Below are 25,866 nucleotides of genomic sequence, written 5' to 3' on the forward strand. Positions count from 1 at the left end.
GGTTAAAGAACATCCTACTAAAGAATCAGTGGGTCAATTAGGCAGTTAAAGAAGAAATTTAAAAATATATGGAAGCAAATGAAAATGAAAATATAACATTCCCAACCCTTTGGGATGCAGCAAAGGCAGTCCTAAGAGGAAAATACACTGCAATCCAGGCCTATCTCAAGAAATAAGAAAAATCCCAAATACAGAATCTACCCTCACACCTAAAGGAACTAGAAGCAGAGCAGCAAAGAAACCCCAAAGCCAGCAGAAGAAGAGAAATAATAAAGATTAGAGCAGAACTAAACAATATGGAATCCAAAAAAACCCCAAAAAACAAAAAACACAGTAGAACAGATCAATTAATCTAAGAGGTGGTTTTTGGAAACAATAAACAAAATTGATAAAACCCTAGCCAGACTTCTCAAAAAGAAAAGAGAGAGAACCCAAATAGATAAAATCACAGATGAAAGAGGAGAGATCACAACCAACACCACAGAAATACAATTATTAGAGAATACTGTGAAAAATTATATGCCAACAAACTGGACAATCTGTAAGAAATTGGACAAATTCCTAGACACTCACACACTACCAAAACTCAAACTGGAAGAAATATAAAATTTGAACAGACCCACAACCAGTGAAGAAATTGAATCAGTTATCAAAAATATCCCAACAAATGAGTCCCAACAAATGGGCCAGATGGCTACCCAAGGGACTTCTACCAGACACTTAAAGCAGAGTTAGTACCTATTCTTCTCAAGTTGTTCCAAACAATAGAAATGGAAGGAAGGCTTCTGGACTAATTCTATGTAGCCAGCATTACCTTGATTCCCAAACCAGACAGAGACCCCACTAAAAAGGAGAATTTCAGGCCAATATCCCCGATGAACATGGATGCAAAAATTCTCAACAAGATACTAGCAAATTGAATTCAACAGTATATTAAAAGCATTATTAACCATGATCAAGTGGGATTCATTCCTGGGCTGCAGGACTGGTTCAGTATTCGCAAATCAATCAATGTGGTATATCGCATCAATAGAAGAAAGGATAAGAACAATATGATCCTGTCAATAGGACAGAAATGCAGAAAAAGCATCTGACAAAATACAGCATCATTAGTAAAAACCCTCCAGAAAGTTGGGATAGAAGGAGCATATCTTAACATCATCAAATCTACATATGAAAAGCCCAAGCTAATATCATCCTCAATGGGGAAAAACTGACAGTTTACCCCCTGAGATCAGGAATACAACAGGGATGTCTCCTCTCACCACTGTTGTTTAATATAGTGTGGGAAGTCCTAGCCTCAGCAATCAGACAACAAAAGGAAATAAAAGGCATCCAAATTGGCAAAGAAGTCAAACTTTCATTTTTTGCAGATGACATGATACTCTACGTGGAAAACTCAAAAGACTCCACCAAAAAACTTCTAGAACTGATACATGAATTCAGCAAAGTTGCAGGATATAAAACCAATGTACAGAAATTGGTTGCATTTCTATACAGCAAGAATGAAGCAATAGTAAGAGAAATCAAAGAATTGATCCCATTTACAATTGTATCAAGAACCATAAAATACCTAGGAATAAGTTTAACCAAAGAGGTAAAAGATCTGTATGCTGAAAACTGTAGAAAACTTATGAAAGAAATTGAAGAAGACACAAAGAAATGGAAAGGCATTCCAGGCTCATGGATTGGAAGAAAAAATATTGTTAAAATGTGGATAGTACCCAAAGCAATCTACACATTCAGTGTAATCCCACTCAAAATTGCACCAGCATTCTTCTCAGAGCTAGAACAAACAATCTTTCAATTTGTAGGGAACCACACAAGACCCCGAATAGCCAAAGTAATGTTGAACAGGAAAACCAAAGTAGGAAGCATCACAATCCCAGACTTCAGCCTCTACTACAAAGCTGTAATCATCAAGACAGTATGGTATTGGCACAAAAATAGGCACGTAGACCAGTGGAATAGAATACAGAACCCAGAACTGGACCCACAAATGTATGGCCAACTAATCTTTGATGAAGCAGGGAAGAGTATCCAAGGAAAAAAAGAAAGTCTCTTTAGCAAATGGTGCTGGAAGAACTGTACAGTAACATGCAGAAGAAGGAAACTGGACCACTCTCTCACACCATACACAAAAATAAACTCAAAGTGGACGAAGGGCCTAAATGTGAGACAGGAAACCATCAAAACCCTAGAGGGGAAAACAGTCAACAACCTCTTTGACCTCAGCCACAACAACTTCTTACTTGATACGTCTCTGAAGGCAAGGGAGATAAAAGCAAAAATGAACTATTGGGACCTCATCAAGATAAAAAGTTTCTGCACAGCAAAGGAAACAATCAACAAAACTAAAAGGCAACTGATCGAATGGAAGAAGATATTTACAAATGACATATCAGATAAAGGATTAGTATCCAAAGTCTATAAAGAACTTACCAAGCTCAACACCTGACAAACAAACCAGTGAAGAAATGGACAGATGACATGAGCAGACACTTTTCCAAAGAAGACATCCAGATGGCCAGCAGACACATGAAAAGATGCTCAACATTGCTCATCATTAGGGAAATACAAATCAAAACCACACTGAGATACCACCTCATACAGGTCAGAGTGGCTAAAATTAACAACTCAGGAAACAACAGATGTTGGTGAGGATGTGGAGAAATGGGAGCCCTCTTGCACTTTTGGTGGGAGTGCAAACTGGTGCAGCCTCTCTGGAAAACAGTGTAGAGGTTCCTCAAGAAATTAAAAATAGAATTACCCTACAACCCAGCAATAGCACTACTAGGAATTTATCCAAAGGATACAGGAGTGCTGATTCATAGGGGCACATGTACCCCAATGTTTATAATAGCACTATCAACAATAGCCACATTATGGAAAGAGCCAATGTCCATCCACTGATGAATGGATAAAAAAGATGTGATACACACACACACACACACACACACACCAGAATACTACCGGCAATGAGAAAGAATGAAATCTTGCCATTTGCAACAACATGGATGGAACTGGAGGGTATTATGTTAAGTGAAATAAGTCAGAGCAAGAGAGATATCATGTTTTCACTCATATGTAGAATTTGAGAAACTTAACCGAAGACCATGAGGGAAGGGAAGAGGAAAAAATAGTTTCAAACAAAGAGGGAGGAAGGCAAACCATAAGAGACTCCTGAATACAGAGAACAGACTGAGGATTGATGGGGAGACTGTGGGGGAGGGGAAAATGGGTGATGGGCATTGAGGAGGGTACTTGTTGGGATGAGTACTGGGTGTTGTATGTAAGCGATGAATCATGGGAATCTACTCTTAAAGCCAAGAGCACACTGTATGTTAGCTAACTTGACAATAAGTTATATTTAAAAAAAAAAGCATTCTGTCTCTCTCTCTCTCTCTGCCCCTCTCCCATATACACACACTCTGTCTCTCTCTCTCTCAAAAAAAAAAGGCAACTCATGGGGCGCCTGGGTGGCTCAGTCAGTTAAGCGTCTGACTGTTGATCTCGGCTCAGGTCATGATTTCACAGTTTGTGAGCTCAAGCCCTGCATCAGGCTCCATGCAACGGTGAGAAGCCTGCTTGGGATTCCCTCTTTCTGCCCCTTCTGCATGCTCTCTCTCTCTCTCTCTCACTCAAAATAAATGAATTAATTAAAAAAAAAAAGCAACTCAGAGCTTATGTTCTCTACTTATGCATTATACCATCTGACTGCCATGGCGTCAGCTCAGGCACACACACAATAATTCTTCCTCACTTCTGGCATCTGGTGATTTCCCTTTCTATTGAGCTTAGCATTCAGTTGTTTAGGCTGAAAAGTTAGGAGTCATTCTTGGTCTTTTTTTTCCTTATGGCCCAAGCTCCACCACTTCCACTTCTCTGATTCAATTCATCACCCAATATTATTTTTATTGATATTTTAACTCAGTATAGAGTGTGTTTTGCATTGGAAATTGAAGGGGAATCTGGCTATCGTCATTGTATATTGCCAGTTCTCTCTTTATAGGGGGCACCTAGGTGGCTCAGTCGGCTAAGCATTCGACTTTGCCTCAGGTCATGGTCATGCTGTTCATGAGCCCTGTGTCAGGCTCTGTGCTGTTTGAGCCCCGTGTCAGGCTCTGTGCTGACAGCTCAGAGCCTGGAACCTGCTTCAGATTCTGTGTCTCCCTCTCTCTCTGCCCCTCTCCAGCTCGTGCTCTGTCTCTCTCTCTCTCAAAAATAAACATTCAAAAATAAAAAATAAAAACACTCATTCATGGGGTGCCTTGGTGGCTCTGTTGGTTGAGCATCCAACTCTCGATTTTGGCTCGGGTCATGGTCTCACAGTTTCGTGGGTTCAAGCCCTATGTTGGGCTCTGTGCTGACTGACAGCATGGAGCCTGCTTGGGATTCTCTCTCTCTCACTGTCTCTCTGTCCCTTCCCTGCTCTCATTCTCTCTGTCTCTCTCAAAATAGAAATAAAATAAACTTAAAAAAACCCTTGACATTCCACCTTAGCTTTTTACAAAAGTTAAATCTCACTTTGTTCACTCCATTTGCCAATTTTCTATTTTCATCTTGTTTACCTTTAGTAGTTTTTTTTAACTCAAGTATAATTAACATACAGTATTACATTAGTTTCAGGTGTGCAGGTTGAATAATGATTCAACCATTATTTTTAATTTAATATGTTTATTCTTCAAAATTCTTCTCCTTATGTTTTCTGTGACACCGTCATCTCATTTTTTCCCCACCTTATTGGCTTTTCCTTTTTTTTTCTTTAAAATTGAGATATAATTGGCATATAACATTGTGTGAATTTAAGGTGTACAAAGTGTTGATTTGATACACTTATATATTGCAATACGATTACCACCATAGTGTTAACTAACAGCATCATCACATCACATAATGATCATTTCTATTTTTGTGGTGAGAACACCAAGATTTATTCTCTTAGCAACATTCAAGTATATAATATAGTATTGCTAACTATAATCACAATGCTGTGCCTTAGATGCCCAGAACTTATTCATCTTCTAATTGTAAATTAGTACCCTTGACCAGCCTCTTCCCAATTTCCTGGTAACCACCATTCTACTCTGTTTCTGAGTTCTGCTTTTGCAGCTGTGAGACCTTATAGTATTTGTCTTTCTCTGATTTATCTTACCAAGCATAGTGCTTGTCACTCTTTTGTCCCTAATGTCAGGATTTCCTTCTTTCTCATAACTGAATAATATTCCATTGTAGACCTAGCTCTTCTTTTTTGGTCTTGTTTGCTGGCTCCTTCTTTTCTGACTGGCTTTTATATTAGCATGATCCCAGGATCCATTCTGAGTCCCATTCTCTAAGCCTCTTCCCGAATCATCTTATTGCTTTAAATAATATTGCTGTTCTTTTGACTCCCCATGTATCTCATACTTAATATGTATAAAAAAGAATTCTTGCTGTCCAACGATCTTATTCTTTCCCTAGGCTCTCTTACCTCAGTTTTCGACACCACTGTCCACTCAGCTGCTAAGTTCTAAACCTAGGAGTTCTTCATGGCCCCAGCTTCTCATTCAATTCATCACTAAATACTCTCAGTCTTGGGGCACCTGGCTGGTGCAGTTGATAAAGCGAGTGACTTTTAATCTCTGGGTTGTAAGTTTGAGCCCCACAATCAGGTGTAGAGATTGCTTAAAAATAAAATCTTAAACAAACTTAAAATTTTTTTTAAAATACTTTCAGTTTTATTCTCCAAACACATCCTATGTTTGTCCACTTCCGTTCTCATCACTGTTACCCTTGCTGAAGCCACTGTCATCTTTTTCTCTGAACTAGCTTCCTAACTGCTTGATCTTCCAGAGAGTCTATTCTCTATACAGTAGTAGAGTGATCTTTTTACACATTGGTAATGAGATAATTTCACTCCCTGCCCCTTAAACCTTCCAAAGGTTTTCCATTGGAATTAAAACAAAACAAAAACAAAACAAAAAACCCCACAAAATGTCTTTCCATGGGCTGCAGTAGTAGATTGAAGAGAAAGTAAGATCCAGGGAACAATGTTCGGGGGAGATGCAGAGCAAAAGTTATTTTGGTTTCATGGTTTAATTCATGGTTTAATCAGTTGGAGTTGTTTATGAATTCAGACTTCTGTAAATCTGTAAGTCAATGAAAATGACTCTTTATATTGGTTATTCAGCAGAGGGTCACTATAAGTTCTTGAAATATTTCAGAATCCTCAAAGAAACACTAATTTTGGTGTTAGTTTATTGTGTTTTAATATTTGAAAATTGGCAATCATTTATAACACATTTGTTATTCTTCTTAGCCATAAAAACCTTAATTCCTGACTGTTCCAGGTAATAGTTTAACTGTACTAACTTCTTGGACAAGGGTGTTGTAAAACTTGTGTGTGATTTACCTTTCAGTATTGCCTGATGCTATTGAAAACCTCCATAATCTCAGCAAAGGGAAGATGAATATTTCTCACCTGTGGACCACTCTGTCTAACTTGAATAGTAACTTGAAAAAAAATGAATTCCTAGCTGCACTGAAATTAGCAACAGTGGATGGTAAGTATTCCAAATATTACAATTAAAAGATATATAAGACTGTGGGTCTGCCTTTTGTCAATCTTTTTTTTTCCTTGTATCTTGTACTTGGTTGATATGCCAATATATACACTTAGAAAATATAAAGAAACCTCAGATTGTTTGGTTGTCCAACAGAAAAAATGTTAATATCTAATTTATTGTTACTCTAAATTGATCAAATATGCATTGATTACCTTCAAGTTGTGTAACATGCAATTGGAAAATGGCATATCCCTGTGAACACAGAGGGGACTGTTAGGAAATGTTAAGAGATCTATTCCCGTTTTTTTATTAACATGACTTCAGATATCCATACTGTAAAATAGACTTCGTGGTGGCCACCACCACTACTAAGTTAGCAAGTAAAAAAAGATTCAAACAAAACAAAAATGAGTTTACAAAGTAAAACAAAGACTGTGGACTATAATTTTTCTTAAAAAAATTTTTTTTAGCGTTTATTTCTGAGAGAGAGAGAGAGAGAGAGACAGAGCAGGAGCAGGGGGAGGGGCAGAGAGAGAGGGAGACACAGAATCAGAAGCAGGTTCCAGGGTCTGGGCTGTCAGCACAGAGCCCGTTGCGGGCCTCAAACTCATGAACCATGAGATCATGACCTGAGCCGAAGTTGGACGCTTAACCAACTGAGCCACCCAGGTACCTCTACAGTTTTTCAAATAAGACTATCATTTGCTGCTGATGTTCTGCATGTAGGAGACAGGTAGTACACAACCACAGGTGAACATTTCCACTCCTTCGTACTTTTCATACCTTGAAGTTACAAATGTACTATTATACTCTTTTATGTGAAATGTTTATGCAAAACTAGCCTAGTAACAAGAGCATGCTGTCTATGGTCTTTGTCAAAGAACTGACTTTCCCTGTGAGGATTACCTACCCCTTTTTCTTCATTAAGCTCCTGTTTAAGTGAGACTGGTAATTTTGAACTTTAAGTGTGTTGGTTGTTTTGTTTATTAACATATTTGAGATGAGGAGGGTTGATGAAAATATAATACTACCTGATAATAGCGATTTTTTTCCCTCTCTTTTACTGAGACCTTTTATTGGACCTTCAGTACGACGTGATTTAATTCTTATTTTAATGCAGTGGTTTGCAAAGTTTTGAACCTTGTTATTTTTGGTTTTGTATTTATATTTGGTGCTGGTAAAGCAGTAGAATCCTTTTCTTCTAAATGAAATCTTACAGAGTCCCTCAATATATAAATCATAAAAGTTGAGTTTCTCTGAATAAAGTGGGGGAAATGACCAAGTGAACTGCTTAAGTATTTCAACAGAGCTTTAGAAACGTGAGAAAGAACGTAAGCATTCCTGACCTAGGATCCTCTTTTTGACCATGGTGTATGTTAAAAAAGGAAAAAGGTCGGGGCGAGGGGGGTGTGTGCCTGAATGGCTCAATCAGTTAAGTGTCCAACTCTTGATTTCAGCTCAGGTCATGATCTCACAGTCGTGGACTCGAGCCCCTTGTCTGGCTCTGTGCTGACAGGATGGAGCCTGCTTGGAATTCTCTCTCTCCCTCTCTCTCTTCCCCTCCCTCCCCCTCAAAATAAATAAATAAACTTAAAAAAATGTTTTTCTTGCAGAAGATGATGAAGTACAAATAGAAGAATTTGGACAAGTGGTAAAGGATATTCGTGATGCCTCCAGGTTAAAAGGTAACTAGTAAATTATTTGTGACTGTTACATTTACTTTTATTGAATGGATGTCTTCATGTTTTGTTTTTTAGAATTTCTAGTTCTGTTAATTTCTGCTTACCATGTTGGCATTGATCTGTTTTAAGGCAGGCAAAACTTGATTTTGATTAAAAGTTGGCAGCATCCATGATGAAAGAAAAAAAGCCTTTTTCTGGAATGGGGCCTGTGTAAACCTATTTTAAATCCCTTTTTTTGTTGTTGTTATTTGTGTGTGTATGTGTGTGTGTGTGTGTGTGTGTGTGTGTGTGTGTGTGTGTATGTGTGTGTGTTTTGTTCTGGACTTTATGTAAAGTCAAATACTAGCTTTACAATTTTTCAGATATGAAAATTTTCTATACCATTTTTAGCCTCAGACTTAGGACTCTACGCTATGTAAAGGCTTATATATTATAGAATTTCTCAGAAATCTTCTACCTCTTCCTTTAGTAGACATTCCTCATGTTCCTTTCTTTGGATTTTGTTAACATACAAGAGTGACCATGTGCATTTTGGTACCGTGGGTATTTCCTACCACTTGACTTCCATTTTTGCTTAAAAGTTAAAATCATAGACCTAAAACCAATGGAGATCATACTCATGGAGTTTGTGTACTTTTCTATTGGGAAAATAAGTTTAAAACTTAATTATCACTGGTAATTTATTTGAATGACATTCAAATGACTATTTGGTCAATGAGTGCTGTCAGGAGAAGAATAACGACATAGGTATATGTTTAGGAAAACGGAAGCGGAGTCATTTCTGGGTGTAAAGAAGTAGATAGATACTTTTCAGATTTTTAATAACCACTCTGCCCTCGTATAAAAATTTTAACATCATTGCTTCTCTTTTAGGTTAAGAAAAGTACTTAATAATTCTCTGTTGACATATAAATATGTTACCTGGGTCACATAACATAATTAGCATCAATATATTATAGTGAAATAGATTAGCTGTGCTATAGGAAACAATGCATACAGGTAGAAAAGAACATGGGCTATGGAGTTTGATACATGGTGGTTTGTGGGTTTTTGACTTACCAGCTGGGTAGTCTCTGTAGATCATTCTGGTTTCCTCATCTTTAAAACAAGGAAGCTAATAAAATCACGTTTCTCCTAGTGTTGTCAGGATCAACTGCAAAAACACATATAAAGCACATAATCTAATTATTAGGCACATACTATATACTTGGTAAATGGTAGTTAATTTTGAAATCAGAAAACAGAGTTCAGAAAGACTGGTATTCAGGACAGGTAACTTTTTATGTGGAGGAAGGAAAAAAAATGGAAACTAAACCATTGAGAAAGGAGAACAGTGAAAAAGGAGAAAGGTGTAGTTTAGGTACCTGAATCTGGGAGCTGGTCATAATGATTGGGGGTTGACACTGGAATCTGTCAGCCAGTGCAAGAAAAGGCCAATAATTACAGGGAAGAGTTAGGAAGGGCCACCCTGGAAGAAAAGTGTTAACATAGCAGGCCTGAAACTGCTCTCTTTAGAAAAGTCTGCTTGCAAGGTTGACTGTCATATGCTCAGAATGTTCCCTTCATTACTGACTGATAAGGTTAGTTCACTGTGCCTGGACTATTTGTTGACAGACTTGGAGGGGCTGAGAAAATAGGCATATTGTGGATCAAGTTCTATGCTTTCCTTCAGTATACACACAGTTTTAAGGGATTATGGTCAGTGTCTGATCTTGTAGTTGAAGATTTTAGAGGTTGGGCAGGCAGTTCTAGGTGTTGATGAGGATTAAGGATAGCCATTGATTTGGATGACTTTGGAAAGGAAGTGAAAGTTTTTGGAGTTGAGAGGTCAAGGTCATTTTTATTGTCATCAGATGATAATGGGAAATGGGGCTGAGGGAGGATTATGAGCAGGGTGACAAAGATCCTCCAAGAAGGTGAAAGAGTGATCAGAAAGTCAGTAGATGATGGTGTCCGGAGGGTAGTGTAGGTCAATGACAGGCCTGAATCTCAGGGGAGGGATAGGTTTGATTGAAGGTGGAACTAAAATAGCCAGACAGCAGAATCTTAGGAGTGTTTCTCTGCTTCCTCGTCCTATGTGGAGCATGGGAGGATGAGCAGACTCCTCTTAAGGTGTCTGTGCAAAGAAACCATATTTTAAAGGAAACCAAGCTTTAGGTAAAACAAGCAGAGCTGATACAGGTTTTTAGGTGACTGCCATTTGCAGTTGCCTCGCTGAGATGTTAGGGGGACAGAAAGTGAAGCGGGATCGAAGGTACTAGGAAGCTGTGATTACTGTTTGCAGCTATTCCTGATGGCTTAATAATAATAATAATAATAATAATAATAATAGTAACTTTATTGCTATTAATATGACACTTAGTGTTTCTATATACCTAATGTTGTTTTAAGTGTTTTTCATACATCATATATTTAATCTCCATATTAACTGTGTGAGGTAGGTAGTATTATTAAATTATTTTAGATACAAGACTACTGAATTTGATAGAGGGGTTAAATAGTAATAATTTGCTCAAGGTCAGATAGTTTCAGGTCACAAATCCTGGAGCCAGGATTTGAATGTACTTAACACTGCCTCCTTTGAAAGGGCTGGAAATAAAGCAAAATTCCAGATGCCAGACTACAACTGGATCTTGGTAGAATTGAAAAGAAAAGGTGAGTGAGTCTTTGTGATACTTGTGTTTACTATTTTACATTTCTCATGATTCTGAAATCTATTTCACTTCCACCAGGATGAGTTAATTTTGTTTGCTACCATTAGAGCTCTAGTTTAAAATAACTACTTTGTGTCATTGCAGTGAAAAATTCAGCCATAGCAACCATTTTGGTTGTGCCAATTTTATATTAGCACCAAAGAAACATGGCAGACCAAGCATATTGTTTTGCTGGACTTAGAATTTCCTGAGGGCTGGATTCTTCACTGAGATTTCTTATTCAAGAGGTGACCATAAATCATGGACTACCACTGACAAAAGTCTTTAGTGATGGCTACTGTTGTTTTTTTAAGTCAGAGGTTAGTTCAATTACCGAATCACTTTTTTCTGTTTCTAGAGTTACAAGACGTTGTCTTAGCTCTTGATGGGCTTGAAGATGACATGATCTCTGGGAAGAACTTGGAGAGCTTTCTAGGAAATATTGGGATTAAGTCACCTGAAGAAGAGGTAGAGAAAATTCTTCAGTCAGATCTTGTTTCTGGTAAGCATTTAAATATTATTATCCATTTTTTTTTGTTTTGGGTAGGAGTAACTGAAGAAAGTGTGCAAGGTTTTTGTTCAAGCAAATGGGGCTCCTTTGAGCTAATATCTATAGGTATTTGCTTGTATTGCTGTAAATGTCCTTAAAGAGGAGACTTTCTTTAACAGTCCTTTTTTACAGTTAATGAGAATACTCTTAGCAAGCAGGTAGAAATTTTGTGGGGGAGTGGGCTCGTTGGTATCCACTCTCTTTAGATAGATCTTGATTTAGTGACTAACACAGAGTTTGGAAATTCCAGCTCTGTGAATAGAATACCTAGCTTTGTTGGTTTGTACCAAGTAAAGTTATTGGACTTACAACTTTCTTAGTAGGTTAGTTGCCTTACAGGTAGAATCAGAATTAGTATATCTACAATCTTGTAAGGTTAATTGCAAGGCACAGTGGGTGAAAATGAATCCCAAGTATCTTGTATGTAAAGTAAAGAAATTGTATGCTGGTTTTGATTTTCATATGAGCTTTTTAATATTACGTTTTCCAGGGATTCTTGTCTGTTCCCCCTCTCTCTCTTTCTTACAGATGACAGCATGGTGAATGTTAAAGACTGTATGAAGGCTTTGAAGGACACTCAGAAATTTTCCACTTTTGTTGGTAAGAACTTTATGGTAAAACTGTTGAATGGCAAACAACACAGGACTCATTCAGAGGTCACGTAGCCAAACATTATATTTGGTGCTCAGATCTTCTTTGTAGTATCTGTGCCAAATGTTTGTTTCATCTACATTTGAACTCTTCCAGTTATGGCAAACTTGATTACTTTTCATTTAAGAATTTGTATTTGAATGGAAAAGATTGGGAAAATCACAAGGTTATGATGTTTTCCAATAGCTAAAGTAAGGACATTTTATTATATAATAATGGCAATTTTGAAACTGTTATAAAAAAATTTAGTGACCAGAAATGTAAGAGATATAAAGTGCAAGGCTCATGTAATGTCACCTTCTGGAAATATCCCTGTTAAAGTGTGGTAAATATCCCTTTAGCCTTTTTTATTTGAATCTATGAATATTTGTGTATTCTGATATTATTTAAAAATTAGGCGCACTTGGGTGGCTCAGTTGGTTAAGTGTCTGATTTTGGCTCAGGTTATGATCTCATGGTTTGTGAGTTCAAGCCCCACATTGGGCTCTCTGCTGTCAGCACAGAGCCCACTTCAGATCCTCTGTTTCCTTCTCTCTCTGCCTCTGCTTGTTCTCTAAATAAATAAATAAAGTAATTAATAATTAATTAATTAAAATAAAATTACCATGTCCATAATATTCCACGACTTGCAGTTTTAAAGAAATTAACAGTGTATCTTAGATATTGTTCCATGTTCCACTGTATCATAAACAACCTCATTCTTTTTAAAGACTGCATAATATTCCATTTGGGGGATGTACTGTCATTTTATCCACAACACTTTTGATGATATCTGCCAATTAAAAATCTGAAAATTTGCCAATTTTTCACCACTGAAACATTTTGATGAGCATTGTTGTATGTATGTATGTGCATAAAGTTCTCCTGGGGGATAAAATCCTCAGAAGTCACACTGCTAGACTGAAATATATGCAGATGTGAGATGTTAACAGCTACTGCTTAATTATCCTCCAAAAAGTTTGTAAAAATTCACACTTTTGTCAGTAATGGATATTATTTATTGAAAATTCTGCTGGTAAAAGAATTCTATTATTGTTTTAATATGCATGTCTTTAATGACTAGTGAGGTAAAACATTTTTCATATGATTGTTGAATATGCTTTGCTTTTATTTTAATTAGATTGCCTTTTTCATATGAATTTATAAATAGCTCTTTATATATAAGGGACATTAATGTTCTGTCTTGTCTATTGCCATTTTTTTTCTAGTTTATTATTCATCTTTGACTTTGATTTTGGTGGACTGCTTATTGCCATCCTCTGTTTTATTTTGTCAGTTTTGGTAATTTTTATTCTCCTAGGAAATTTATTTTATTCAAGTGTTTTTTGGGAATATTAGTACAATCCTATGCAGTGATAATTCTTTTGATTTTTTTGTATCTGGTTATTTTCTCATTCTTAAATTTGTATATATATATATTTGTGTGTGTGTGTGTATTTATATATCTTTTTCTAGATTTCCTAGCAGATCTTTTAATTATCTCTGTTTTTTTTTTTAATTTTTTTTTCAACGTTTTATTTATTTTTGGGACAGAGAGAGAGAGACAGAGCATGAACGGGGGAGGGGCAGAGAGAGAGGGAGACACAGAATCGGAAACAGGCTCCAGGCTCTGAGCCATCAGCCCAGAGCCCGACGCGGGGCTCGAACTCCCGGACTGCGAGATCGTGACCTGGCTGAAGTCGGACACCTAACCGACTGCGCCACCCAGGCGCCCCTAATTATCTTTGTTTTTAAAGCTCTACATCTTAGATTTATCTTTAGTGTTTCTATTTATAGTAAAAAAATTCTGCTTTTATCTTTAGGATGTCCTTTCTATTGTTCCCTTTTGTCCATTTTATAGTTTTTCTAAGTTGTTTAAATTATGAACTTACTTTTTTCTTCTTACTGAGAAATAAATGTTTAAGACTATCAATTTTCAGTAAGACTTTGGTTTATCAAAGTCTTTATTCTTGTTTTTTTCTAAGTATATTCAGTTGTATTTTGATTTTCTCCTTGATGTAAGAGTTGCTTAAGAGAAAAACCTTAAATTTTAAAGCAATTATTTGAAAATTTTTAAATGACTTTAAAAATTTTTAATTTGAATTTCATTATTGTCCTCTCTTTGTTGTTTATTTTTAGTTTACTGTGGTCAGAGAATGAGGTCTATAGTAGAGGATTTGATAGTTTCTGTGTTAATTAGATATGGAGTTTCTTCAATTTTTACGTTTGTTTATTTTTTTTTAATTTTTTTTTCAACGTTTATTTATTTTTGGGACAGAGAGAGACAGAGCATGAACGGGGGAGGGGCAGAGAGAGAGGGAGACACAGAATCGGAAACAGGCTCCAGGCTCTGAGCCATCAGCCCAGATCCCAACGCAGGGCTCGAACTCACGGACCGTGAGATCGTGACCTGGCTGAAGTCGGACGCTCAACCGACTGCGCCACCCAGGCGTCCCTACATGTTTATTTAAAAACCACATTAGGGGTGCCTGGGTGGCTCAGTTGGTTGAGCGTCCAACTTTGGCTCAGGTCATGATCTCGCGGTCTGTGAGTTCGAGCCCTGCGTTGGGCTCTGTGCTGACAGCTCAGAGCCTGGAGCCTGCTTCAGATTCTGGGTCTCCCTCTCTCTCTGCCCCTCCCCCACTCATGCTCTGTCTCTCTCTGTCTCAGAAATAAACATTAAAAAAAAAATTAAAAAAAACCACATTAGTGGGTTTCAGGGACAGGCTAATCGTAATGTACACTCATCCTACTGTTTGTCTTGGAAATCCTTATGACTTTTTGAAGCAGCCCATTCCATAATTTTTGGACAGCTGTAGAACTAGTCAATTGTTCCACATATTTGATGGAAATCCTGCCTTACAATTCCATTCCCAAATTTAACATTTGGACTCTTCCCCCTGTCAGTAGCCCTCCAGGGATGGGAGGAGAGCTCTTATATTTTCTTTCTTTTACGTTGAATCATCTTTTCTCTGGACTCAGATTTCCCTTCAACCATTCCTCACATGGCCTATTTTTGAAACTTCTTACCAATGACTAATGACTAACTCATGGAACAACATAATATATTAAATTATACTTTCACATAAATTAGCTAATTTTAAAGTAATTTATTATATATTTCTCTTAATGAATTCTGAAAGATTATTTTTTTAGACATGTACTTTAGAAATGTGAAGAGGTTTTTGTTTGTTTGTTTTAATTAAGGGGGGGGGTGGTCAGTCATGGATTTCCTAGTTCAGATGTTTGATATTATCATGCTAAACATAATAGGCTTTGCTGATTCTCTAAATTGGGTAAAGTGAGCTGACAGGAGCAAGGGGTGTAGGGAAAGAAAGTAGAAAGGGAAGGATTGGAGTTTGGGAGCAGTTGTGACGAATGGAGGGTATTTTTTATGAAATGGTGAGCTCGTTAATAGAATGACTAGAGAAACTTTGGCATACTTTTTTGTTCATAAAGGAATAGCCCACGCAGAACCCGGAGTTTTAACAAAATAATCTTAAGAATAAAGATAAGGGACTATAGAAAACTATAGTGGAGAATGGATTGCTCTACCTTTTTAAATGGCCACATGTGGGTAGTGGCTGCCATTTTGGACAGTGCAAAACTGGAAGAATCCATCAGTTTTACTGTTATGTTCCAAAAATTTAGATCCGTGGACTGAATTACATGTTGCATGTATATTCTCTGTGTTTGTAGCATTGAATGACATCATCGGTACATTGGAATGTATGGAGGAAAGTGATCAGTCTGGCAAGGACAACTATGCAGATGTACTTGGAAACACCAATAGAATTTATTTCACTGATAATAGTTTTCAAGAAGTGCTGGATGATTCCTTGCTTGGCGGTGAGTTGATTGAGCAGATAACTAGCAACTTGTAATAAAAATTTCTTCTAAAATTTTATCCAAGGTTTTAAAATATTTTACCAAATACTTAATTAATTAAATCTTAATACTTAGTTCCTAAATACTACTGTAAATGTATTGAAATGCAATTTACTACAGATCAGATTTAGAGATATATCTTATATTCTATATTCACGGAGATTTAGTTATTACAATATCAAATTCCTGGATGATCTCTTGGACTGCATTGTAAACTTGGTCTGAAAGTATTTATATATATTGTCATATGGCTTTAAAATGTTTCTTTCTAGAGTAATTTCATTTCAAAGTTAATCCCTTTCCTTTTATGAATTTTAGAGAGGTCCTAATAGTTGTCTAGCTTTCTTTTTCTTTTAGGTGAAAGGCTCTTTGAAAAATACAAGTTATTGTTGAACAATTAAACCGTTGGTCTATATAACATTCTGTGTAAGTGTTGATCTGGCTATTTGCTCTATTTACAAAGAATTTACCTGATCCATCCATATGCTTATCTGGGATATACCCAGATGGATTTTATCAATACTTGGAAAGCCATCTCCTGCCTTTAAATTTAACTTCAGCTAAAAAATGAGATCAGATCTGTGTCTCAGGGAAAAACTGGCAATATGCAAAGACAGTTTAGATTGTCAAAACTGATGGGGGAGGAATGCTGGGATCTGGTGAGTAGAGGTGAGGGATGCTACTAACCACCCTATAATGTATAGGACAGCACTCCCACACATAATTAGCTGGCCCCAAATGTAATTTTGCTCAGGTTGAGAAATTCTGTTTTAGAGTTATCTTGTAAAATTGCCAAACCTACTATTTTGAAAGTACTTTTTAATAGGTTAGTTATATTTTTTTAATCCTGCTTAGATCACATTTTAAAAATTAATGTAAATATAATGTATCTTGATTCTAACCCCCTTTTGCTTCAAGGTAATACCTGTACTAGTTGTGAGTTATTCTAAACTGCTCTCTAACTGCAATGTGGTCCATCTATGCAAATGGACATATTTTGTTTCTATCACTTGTCCCTCAAATAGATCTCTGTATCAATTTGCATTTTTGTAGAAAATGTATAGGATGAAGGGTATAACTGCACCTTGTCCTTAGGAAAAGCTCCAGAATTAGATAGATAGATAGGCAGGCAGGACTAAAGAAGGACAATTCAGACTAATAATTAAACATGTTATTGAATAGATGAGCCTGGGGATTAAGCTGTTCTCTTAGGGATAAAGGAAGCATTTGTAACATTAGAATCTCAGCCACATTTAAGAAGCTTGGTGGAGCTTGACGAATCCATGGAGTCTAAGAAGTAAGAGGAAGATGAGTAGAGAACGTTATTCTGGAAGCTAGTGGAGGATTTTGAGAAGAGGGGAATGGTCAATGCTAAATGTTATTGAGAAATGAAGTATGTAATTTATCCATTGGTTTTCTTCCAAACTGGGTAAAATCATTATGCTGTTCCTTATGGCCTAATCTCTCTATTTAAATTTGCAGACTTTAGGAAAGAGGCTTTGTCTTCAAATCTGAAACTACCAACAGCAGATGGTAAGGACTTTATATATGTATACAAGAAAGCATTCCCTATGAAAGAGTTATTTTTTAGGATCATTGCCAGGTGCCAATGGATTCCTAGTCCATTCTTCCCACTCCAGCCAGAGTAATTTTTTTTTTCAAAAAAGTAATCTGATTGTGTGATGTCCCCCTATTTTCAACTCTTTAAACATTTTCCATTGTTGTTAAAGATCAAAATCCTGCATGTCCTAGCTCTCTGGTATAATTTTGTACCATTACCCTTGCTTTCTGCATTTTCAAGTACATTGGCTTTCTTTTCCTTCGAAATCCAACTACAAAGCTTTTGCGTATTTTGTTCCCTGGAATAGTTTTCCCTGACACTCTTTGCCTAGTTAATGTTTACTCATCTTTCAAATGAGTGATGGGGTGCCTGGGTGACTCAGTTGGTTAAGTGTCTCACTTTGGCTCAGGTCATGATGTCGTAGTCTGTGAGTTTGAGCTCTGTGCTGAGCTTTGTGCTGACAGCTCAGAGCATGGAGCCTGCTTCAGATTCTGTGTCTCCTTCTCTGTCTCAAAAATAGACATTAAAAAAAAAAATTGAATGAATGCCAATTTCCTCTAGGGAGCCTGTCATTATCTGCTAGTCGAGGTCAGCTTCTTTTATTATAAGCTTTCATTAAACTATGTCTTTTTCATAGCATTTACTTCATACTATAAATACCCATTAATATTTTTTTAAATGACACTAGAAATGCTCAATATATTTTAGCTTATAAAGTGACAAAAGTAGGAGCATCTGACTGGTTCAGTTGGTAGAACATGCAACTCTTAACCTCAGGGTCATGAGTTCAAGCCCCATGTTGGGTGTAGAGCTTACTTAGGAAAAAAAGTAGCAAAAAGATTAGAGAACTTTGAATTATCTTAATTCATTAAGACCAAAATAATATAATTTCTCATTAAATTTTTTTATTTGAGTACGGTGGACACACAATGTTATATTCGTTTCAGGTGTAGTGATTCTCTATACATTTTGCTATGCTCACCACAAACATAGCTATTTGTCACCATACAACAATATTACAATATCACTGACTATATTCCCTTTCCTGTGCCTTTTATTCCCATGACATAGTCATTACATTCCTGGAAACCTGTATCTCCTACTCTCCTTTACCCATTTTACCCATTATCCCCCTTTCTCTCTGGCCACCATCAGTTTGTTCCTGTATTTATAGGTCTGATTTTACTTTTCTTTTTTTTAATTTGTTTTTTAGATTCCACATATGAGTGCAATCATATGGTGTTTGTCTTTCTCAGTCTGACATATTTCACTTAGTATAATACCCTCTAGGTCCATCCATGTTGTTGCAAATGGCAAAAAAAAATCTCATTCTTTTCCATGGTTTTGTCAAATTCCATAATATACCACATCTTTATTCATTCACCTATTGATAGATAGTTGAGATACTTCCATATCATGGCTATTGTAAATAATGCTGCAATAAACATATAGGGGCGCATATACCTTTTTGAATTAGTGTTTTTGTTCTCTTTGGGTAAATACCCAGTAGTGGAATTATTGGGTCAAACAGTATTTCTGTTTTTACTTTTTGAGGAACCTCCATACAGTTTCCACATCAGCTGTACCAATTTACATTCCACCAACATTGCAGAAGGGCTGCTTTTTCCCCACGTCCTCGCCAGCACTTGTTACTTCTTATGTTTGTGATTTTAGTCATTCTGACATGTGTAAGGTGATATCTCATTGTTATTTTGATTTGCATTTCCCTGAGATTGGTGATGAATATCTTTTCGTGTGTCTGTTGGCCATCTGTATGTCTTCTTCAGAAAAACGTCTATTTAGGTCTTCTGCCCATGTTAAAATCTGGTTGTTTTCTAGTCATATTTTTGATTATTTGGTTAATGATTCTTTTCTTACGTGCCTGGAAGCGTCATTGGGCCAAGAACCATGTTTCCATTTTGCTACAAGTCCTAGCATTGTTTCTCCAGATCCTAGCACAGTTTTGGCTTATTAATAGCTAATTTAATAGCTAATATTATATGATATTTACTGTGCTAGGCATTGTTTCAAATCTTTTATATTATTAACTTATATAATTGTGAATATTTATGGAATTAAAGAATGACAATAAATCTGTCTTCTTATCTCATTAGCCTCATCTCTCATCACTTCTGCATTTGTATTTATTCTGTAGCCATATTACTTATTATAATTTAAATTGGTTCCATATCTTCCATGTGCTTTTGGTTCCATATATTTGCATGTGCTGTTTCCTTTCTGTATATTTTCTGTCAAACAAATTCACATTTTTCCCCCAAACTCAGCTCAAACATCACTCCTCAACCCATAAGACTTTTCAGAGTTATAGGTTAGGTGAACTGTCTCAGTGCTTTATATCTGAGTGCTCAGTGCTCATATCATATCTGGCACACATTTTTCTCATAGTACCAACTATATAATGTATTATAATTTTATTTATAGACAAGACAAATTCTAAAGTCCCTGTCTTCAAGGAATTTAAAGGAAACTCTTTAAGAGGGCTGAAATTTTCATTGTTGGTCTTAGTAGCTATAAAATAAATGTTAGTAAAAATGAATATAGGTCTAAAATGGTATTATGATATTCTTTCCAACTGAAGGTTTAGATCTGTTAGTATAATGCAACGATTTTCGGACTATGGAAACATACACGACAATTTTATTTTGGGGTTGAGAGAGAAATGGGGTGAGAAATGGTATTGACAAAAAATTGAAACTCCCAGTAATGATCACGTTTTATATTTTAAATTGGTGTGGTATCAACAGGACTACATTTGGTTGTATGGGTTGTGCTTGCACAAAGATGCCTGGTTGAGAAGGTACAAGTAGAGACTGAAATGCATTCTACATTCCACTGTGCTCTCCAGGCTGGGACCACCAATGCTAGATTGCAGCTACCTAGAGGAAGGTATGCCTCTTTGTAATTGATACATAGAGAGGGGTGCCTTTTTTCAATTCACACAAAAGCACAATATAGACTGGTAGTGGCCCTGGAGATCAAGAGCTTTAATCTCAAATTTTAGCTTTTTTTTTTTTTTTTTTTTGGTGTATTTCATCAGTTGATAGAAGTCTTTAGATCTACATGTACAGGACGTTACTATTATTTAAGAAAGGGTCACAGCTTATTCAGTATTTAATGAATGAATGGATTCAGATAACCCATCAAATTCTGCATATAATTTTTTGGTTTAATTTTTCTTTTCTTAAATGTTTAGTTTTAAGAGAGAGAGAGAGAACAAGTGGAAGAGGGGCAGAGAGAGAGACACAGAATCTGAAGCAGGCTCTAGGCTCTGAGTTTTTAGCCCAGAGCCCAATGCGGGGCTTAAACCCAGGAACCATGAGATCATGACCTGAGCTGAAGTTGGATGCCTAACCAACTGAGCCACCTAGGTGCCCTTAATTTTTTTAAATGCTGCTTGAAATAAATAGGTTGTCAGTTACAAGTAGAAAATACTTTGCTTTTTTTCTGCAGAGATTTTAGTTAAATATATATACTTAAATTGAGAGTTCACCTATAGTGGACTCTGGACAAACTATTTTGCATTTTTTAAAATAGTATCTTATATATATTTATTTATCTTTGTAGCATTTAAAGAAGCTGCTTATATCTTGACAAGTGTTGATAATGGCAAGATTGACATACGTAACTTGGAGCATGCCCTGAAAAGTTTGAATGTTAATTTAGCTGAGGAGGACGTCAGTGAAGCCCTTAAATATTGTGACATCAGTGGTGAGCATTTTTTTTGGCTTGAGATTCTGCTCATTTTTCCCTGTTTATAGGAACCAGTTTTAGAGTGTTTTATATGGAGGTAAAATGCTAAAGGCAGTCACAATGAGGCTTAGGTTGATATAAATTAGAGCCAAAATAGTCTGCTAATTTATTTACTGACCATATCTATCTGTTCATACTCTACATATGCTTATTTAGATAATTAGCATTCATTTCTTGTAAGCATGGGTGGGAAAATACCATTATGTAATAAAACAAAGACATGACATCAGCAACTTCATTTTGATCTGCAGTCTTTCTTCAGAGGAGACCCACTTTCACCTTTTATTTTGCTTGTCCCATTCTGCTTTTTTAACCGAAGGAAATACCCAAAGTTTCATTACATCTCAGAAGAATAATTATTTAGTCTTGATCATTGTTTCCAAGTGGTCACATATTTATCTTTGTTTTCCATCTTTGACTTCATGTATTGTGTACTTGATCTCCTTTCCTATTTACATCCACTCTTAAGTGTCAAATCGCGTGGGAATACTTGTAGAAGCTGGTGAGTTTTACCAGTTTTAGGTGGCTTTTTATTTGGGGTTTATCTTAACCAGCTTGTTTTTTCTATGGGAATCCCATGAGCATGTCTTAGGTTTAAGAGTACCTCCCCAGCATTGTTTGGTTATTGCTTTTGCCATAGATTATTATTGACCTCAATCAATTTTTATGTTTTGACCTGGGGTTTTTAATATCATGAGAGTGGTATAAATTTAGACCCTAAGCCCACATGAGATGCAGGAGATTTTTCACAGGTGATCTTTTTTACCCACTGCCTCTCAAAATTGGGAAGATTTAGGTCACCTTGGTGTTTACATGGGCCAGTGAATATAATATTTTAATCTCCCTTTCACTGGATTGAAATTCTTTAAGCATCCCAGTTTCATTTGGTATCTAAATTCAAACTCTCCGTGTAGCAGGACCCAAGTTTTCTTTTATGAATATGCATGAACATTTAAATCAAGCACCTTGCTGCTTTTGGATCTAATATGTATCCCCAAATAGCTGTAGGCTTAGTATTCACTTGGTTTTCCCCTCTGGATCTCTGTGCCCACTTAACGTTTTATTATTTCCTTTTCATACAACTTGATAATGCATTTATAGAATAAAGTATTTCATACAGCGTCTTTAGGAATTTGTAATTGTTCCTGTGCTACCCAGCTTGCCATTTTGTTATAAGTTAAAGTCTTTTCATTGTAGGTATAGCCCTATATTTTCTGCTGTGGTTACATTACTGCATTTTATTTCCTGTGTGTGTGTGTGTGTGTGTGTGTGTGTGTGTGTGTCCCAACAGTTAACATTGTCACCTCTGGCCTTAGACTGCCTTAGTTCAAATACAGCCTCGAGCACTTTCTGGCTCTTGTGACCTAGACAAGTTATTCAATTTCTCTTTTCTTTCATCTTTTAAGGATAAGCATATCAAGCATGTTATAGAATTCTTGTACATATTTTAGTTAATAAATGTGAAGCATCATAAAAGGATACTTAGTATACATAAGGAACTCAAAAGTTATTTTAAGTTCTTACTTTTGAGTAAGAAGTCAAAAAAAGTGAACTATTAATATCATTAACTGATCAATGGGTGTGGTTCCTGAAAGTATGAAAAATTACACTGAAATAGTTTCAGCCATTTGAGAGAGAAAATAAGGTAGAATGAGATTTTAGGTATTGTTAATCAGAGCCTTTATTTTGTGTACTATCAGGGTTTTAATGACAATATGCTTGATTTTGATATTTTCAGATAATAATGAGGTGAATTTAAAAGATTTCTTTGAAAGAATTAAAGGAAGTCCACCTTTCAAAGAGTCCATAGGTAAGTGAATACTTCCAGTTTAAAGAAGTGACTGTAAAATAAAGATAATGAAATCACATTTAAAAAAAAATCACTAAATGGATTTCAAGGGTTTAATTTGTAGTCTCTATAGTTTCAAAAAGGATTTCAAGCAGCTTATGCGATATAAAAAAAAAAAAACAAGTGAAAATGGGGCAAAGTTATAAAGGAGTGAAAAGAAATAAAACAGGGTTGAAGAAGATACACAGTAAATACCTTTGCTGTTAATATAAAGTCCTTCCTCAAGAGGAGATAAATTTTTCTTCACTCAAGGGGTTCTGGATCTATGAATTAAATCAGGTGCGGAAATTGGGTGAGGGACCACTACCCTCTGTGCTGTCTCAAGTCAGGCCTTTGGAGTTTTCAGGTTTACCCAAATGGACTGGCCATTGATTTCATTTATAGAAATCTTAGCTTCATCTATCTAGTTTCTTTAAATGCTTGGGCCATTAATCCCTGTATCATTCTTACTACCATGTCATTTCTGTGGCCTAACCACATCATTTTGCCCCTGCTGCATAAAGACAATTGCTTGGTCTTTGTCTCCAAAGTTCCTCTCGTGCTCCTTGAAATTAGGGAAACCATTTCAACACCAGCATCTTTCCCTAAACCCCCATGTCTACAGAGAACACCTACCGAAGAACTCTCCACAAATGCAGACACCCTGCCAACAATGTATTTCTAAATGCGTTGGGGAAACAAATGTCTTTTTTTCTTCATGTTTTAATATCTCTAAAATTAGAACACCTTTATAATCAATGGCATTATTTATCAAACGTACATTTTTACTGAGATATAAATCACATACCATAAAATCTCATCCTTTTAAGGTGTTCAATTCAGTGGTTTTTGGTATATTCACAAAGTTGTGCAACCATCACACTCTAATTCTGGGACATTTTCATCACGTCCAAAAAAAAACCCCTGTACCCTGTAGTGCTTATTTCCCCACTCTCCCCAGCCACTGACAACCACTAGTCTGCTTTCTATGTGTGTTGATTTTTGGACATCATATAACTAGAATCATATAATATGTGGCTTTTTGTGTCTGGCTTCTTTCATTTGGCATACTGGTTTTTTTTTTTTTTAATTTTTAATGTTTATTTTTGAGAGAGAGAGAGAGCGGGGGAGGGACAGAGAGAGAGGGAGACACGGAATCCGAAGCAGGCTCCAGGCTCTGAGCTGTCAGCACGATGTGGGGCTCAAACCCACGAAACCATGAGATCATGACCTGAGCTGAAGTCGGCCGCTCAACCGACTGAGCCACCCAGGCGCCCCAGCATACTGTTTTTAAGGTTCACCTGTATTATACCATAAATGAGTACTTTATTCCTTTTCGTGGTAGAATAATATTCTGTGGTTATACCACATTTTCTTTGGCCATTTATCAGTTCATAGACATTCGGGTTGTTTCCCTTTTTTGGCCACTAAGAATAATGCTGCTATGAACATGTGTAAATTTTTTTGAGTACAGGTTTTTGTGTGGACGTACATTTACATTTCTCTCAGATACCTACCTAGGAATGGAACTACTGGGTCACGTGGTAACTTTACCTTCAACTTGAGGAGCTGCTGGAACGTTTTCCAAAGCAGCTGCCCCATTTTACATTCCCAACAGCATTGTACATTTCTTTAAATCCTTGTCAGTACTTGTTACATTGTCTGTCTTTTTTATTCTAGCCTGGTCTCACAAGTATCTCACTGTGGTTTTGTTTTGCATTTCCCTGATGGCTGATAACTTTGAACATCTTTGCATGTTTTACTGGCCATTTAGAGATATGTATCCTTTGCTTATTTTAAAATTGGGTTATTTGTCAAGTTGTTAGGGTTCTTATATCCTGGATACTATAGCTTTATCAGATAGATGATTTGCAAATCTTTTCTCCAATTTTATGGGTCTTTTCTCTTTCTTGGTGGTGTCCTTTGAAGCACAAACGTTTTTAAATTGGGTGAAATCCAGTTTATATTTTCTTTTGTCACTTCTTTTGATATCATGTCTAAACATAATCCAAGATCATTAAGATTTATACTAATGTTTTCTTCTAAGAATTTTATAGTTTTAGCCTTTTAATTTCAATCTTTGATTCATTTTGAGTTAATGTTTGTATGTGGTGTGAGATGGGAGTCCACTTTAATTCTTTTGCATGCAGATAGCCAGTTACCCCAGCATCATTTGTTGACAAGATCATTCTTTTCCCCCTTAAATAAATGGTTTTGCCATCCTTGTAAAAAATCAATTGATCAGAAATGTATGGATTTATTTCTAGACTCCCAGTTCCATTCCATTGATTTTTATTTATTCTTATGCCACATGGTCTTAATCACTATAGCTTTGTAGTAAAGTAATAACCTAAACAGTAATTTTCAACCAGAGCAGGGCATCAAATTTACCTATAAAGCTTGAGTTACCTGGTTCTACTTCTGACTATGATGGAGTAGCTTATGTGAAACCAACCCTCCTGCTGAGAACAACTAGTAAAATGTGGACTAAATTAAACAGCATCAACAACCACAACTGTTTGAAGGCATTGGAAAGTGACCAAGGCTGTCAACATTTGTGGGGCTATAAGATAAATATAAAGAACATGACTTACAGAAACAGCACCTTCTTCTTCTTCTTATTTTGTCTCTGTAACATAACTTTAAGTGAAATAAGGCAATAAAGTTTTGATGTAAACTTCTTTGTAATGCTTCACAATTATTTCAGGGTCCACATAT

At 36.3% G+C, this 25,866-nt stretch overlaps 1 protein-coding gene across 1 annotated transcript in view; it reads left to right on the forward strand.

Moving 5' to 3' along the window:
* EFCAB13 (EF-hand calcium binding domain 13) overlaps window positions 1-25,866 on the forward strand; it is a 111,386-nt gene that overhangs the window by 79,695 nt on the left and 5,825 nt on the right. The window contains 8 exon segments of the mRNA XM_032591226.2: window positions 6,399-6,542; window positions 8,159-8,230; window positions 11,279-11,422; window positions 11,999-12,070; window positions 15,800-15,949; window positions 17,471-17,521; window positions 21,135-21,278; window positions 23,059-23,130. Of these exon segments, the coding sequence (XP_032447117.1) occupies window positions 6,399-6,542; window positions 8,159-8,230; window positions 11,279-11,422; window positions 11,999-12,070; window positions 15,800-15,949; window positions 17,471-17,521; window positions 21,135-21,278; window positions 23,059-23,130 (849 nt within the window).

This window comes from Lynx canadensis, chromosome E1 (genome assembly GCF_007474595.2).
Source record: "Lynx canadensis isolate LIC74 chromosome E1, mLynCan4.pri.v2, whole genome shotgun sequence".
Lineage (NCBI taxonomy): Eukaryota > Metazoa > Chordata > Mammalia > Carnivora > Felidae > Lynx > Lynx canadensis.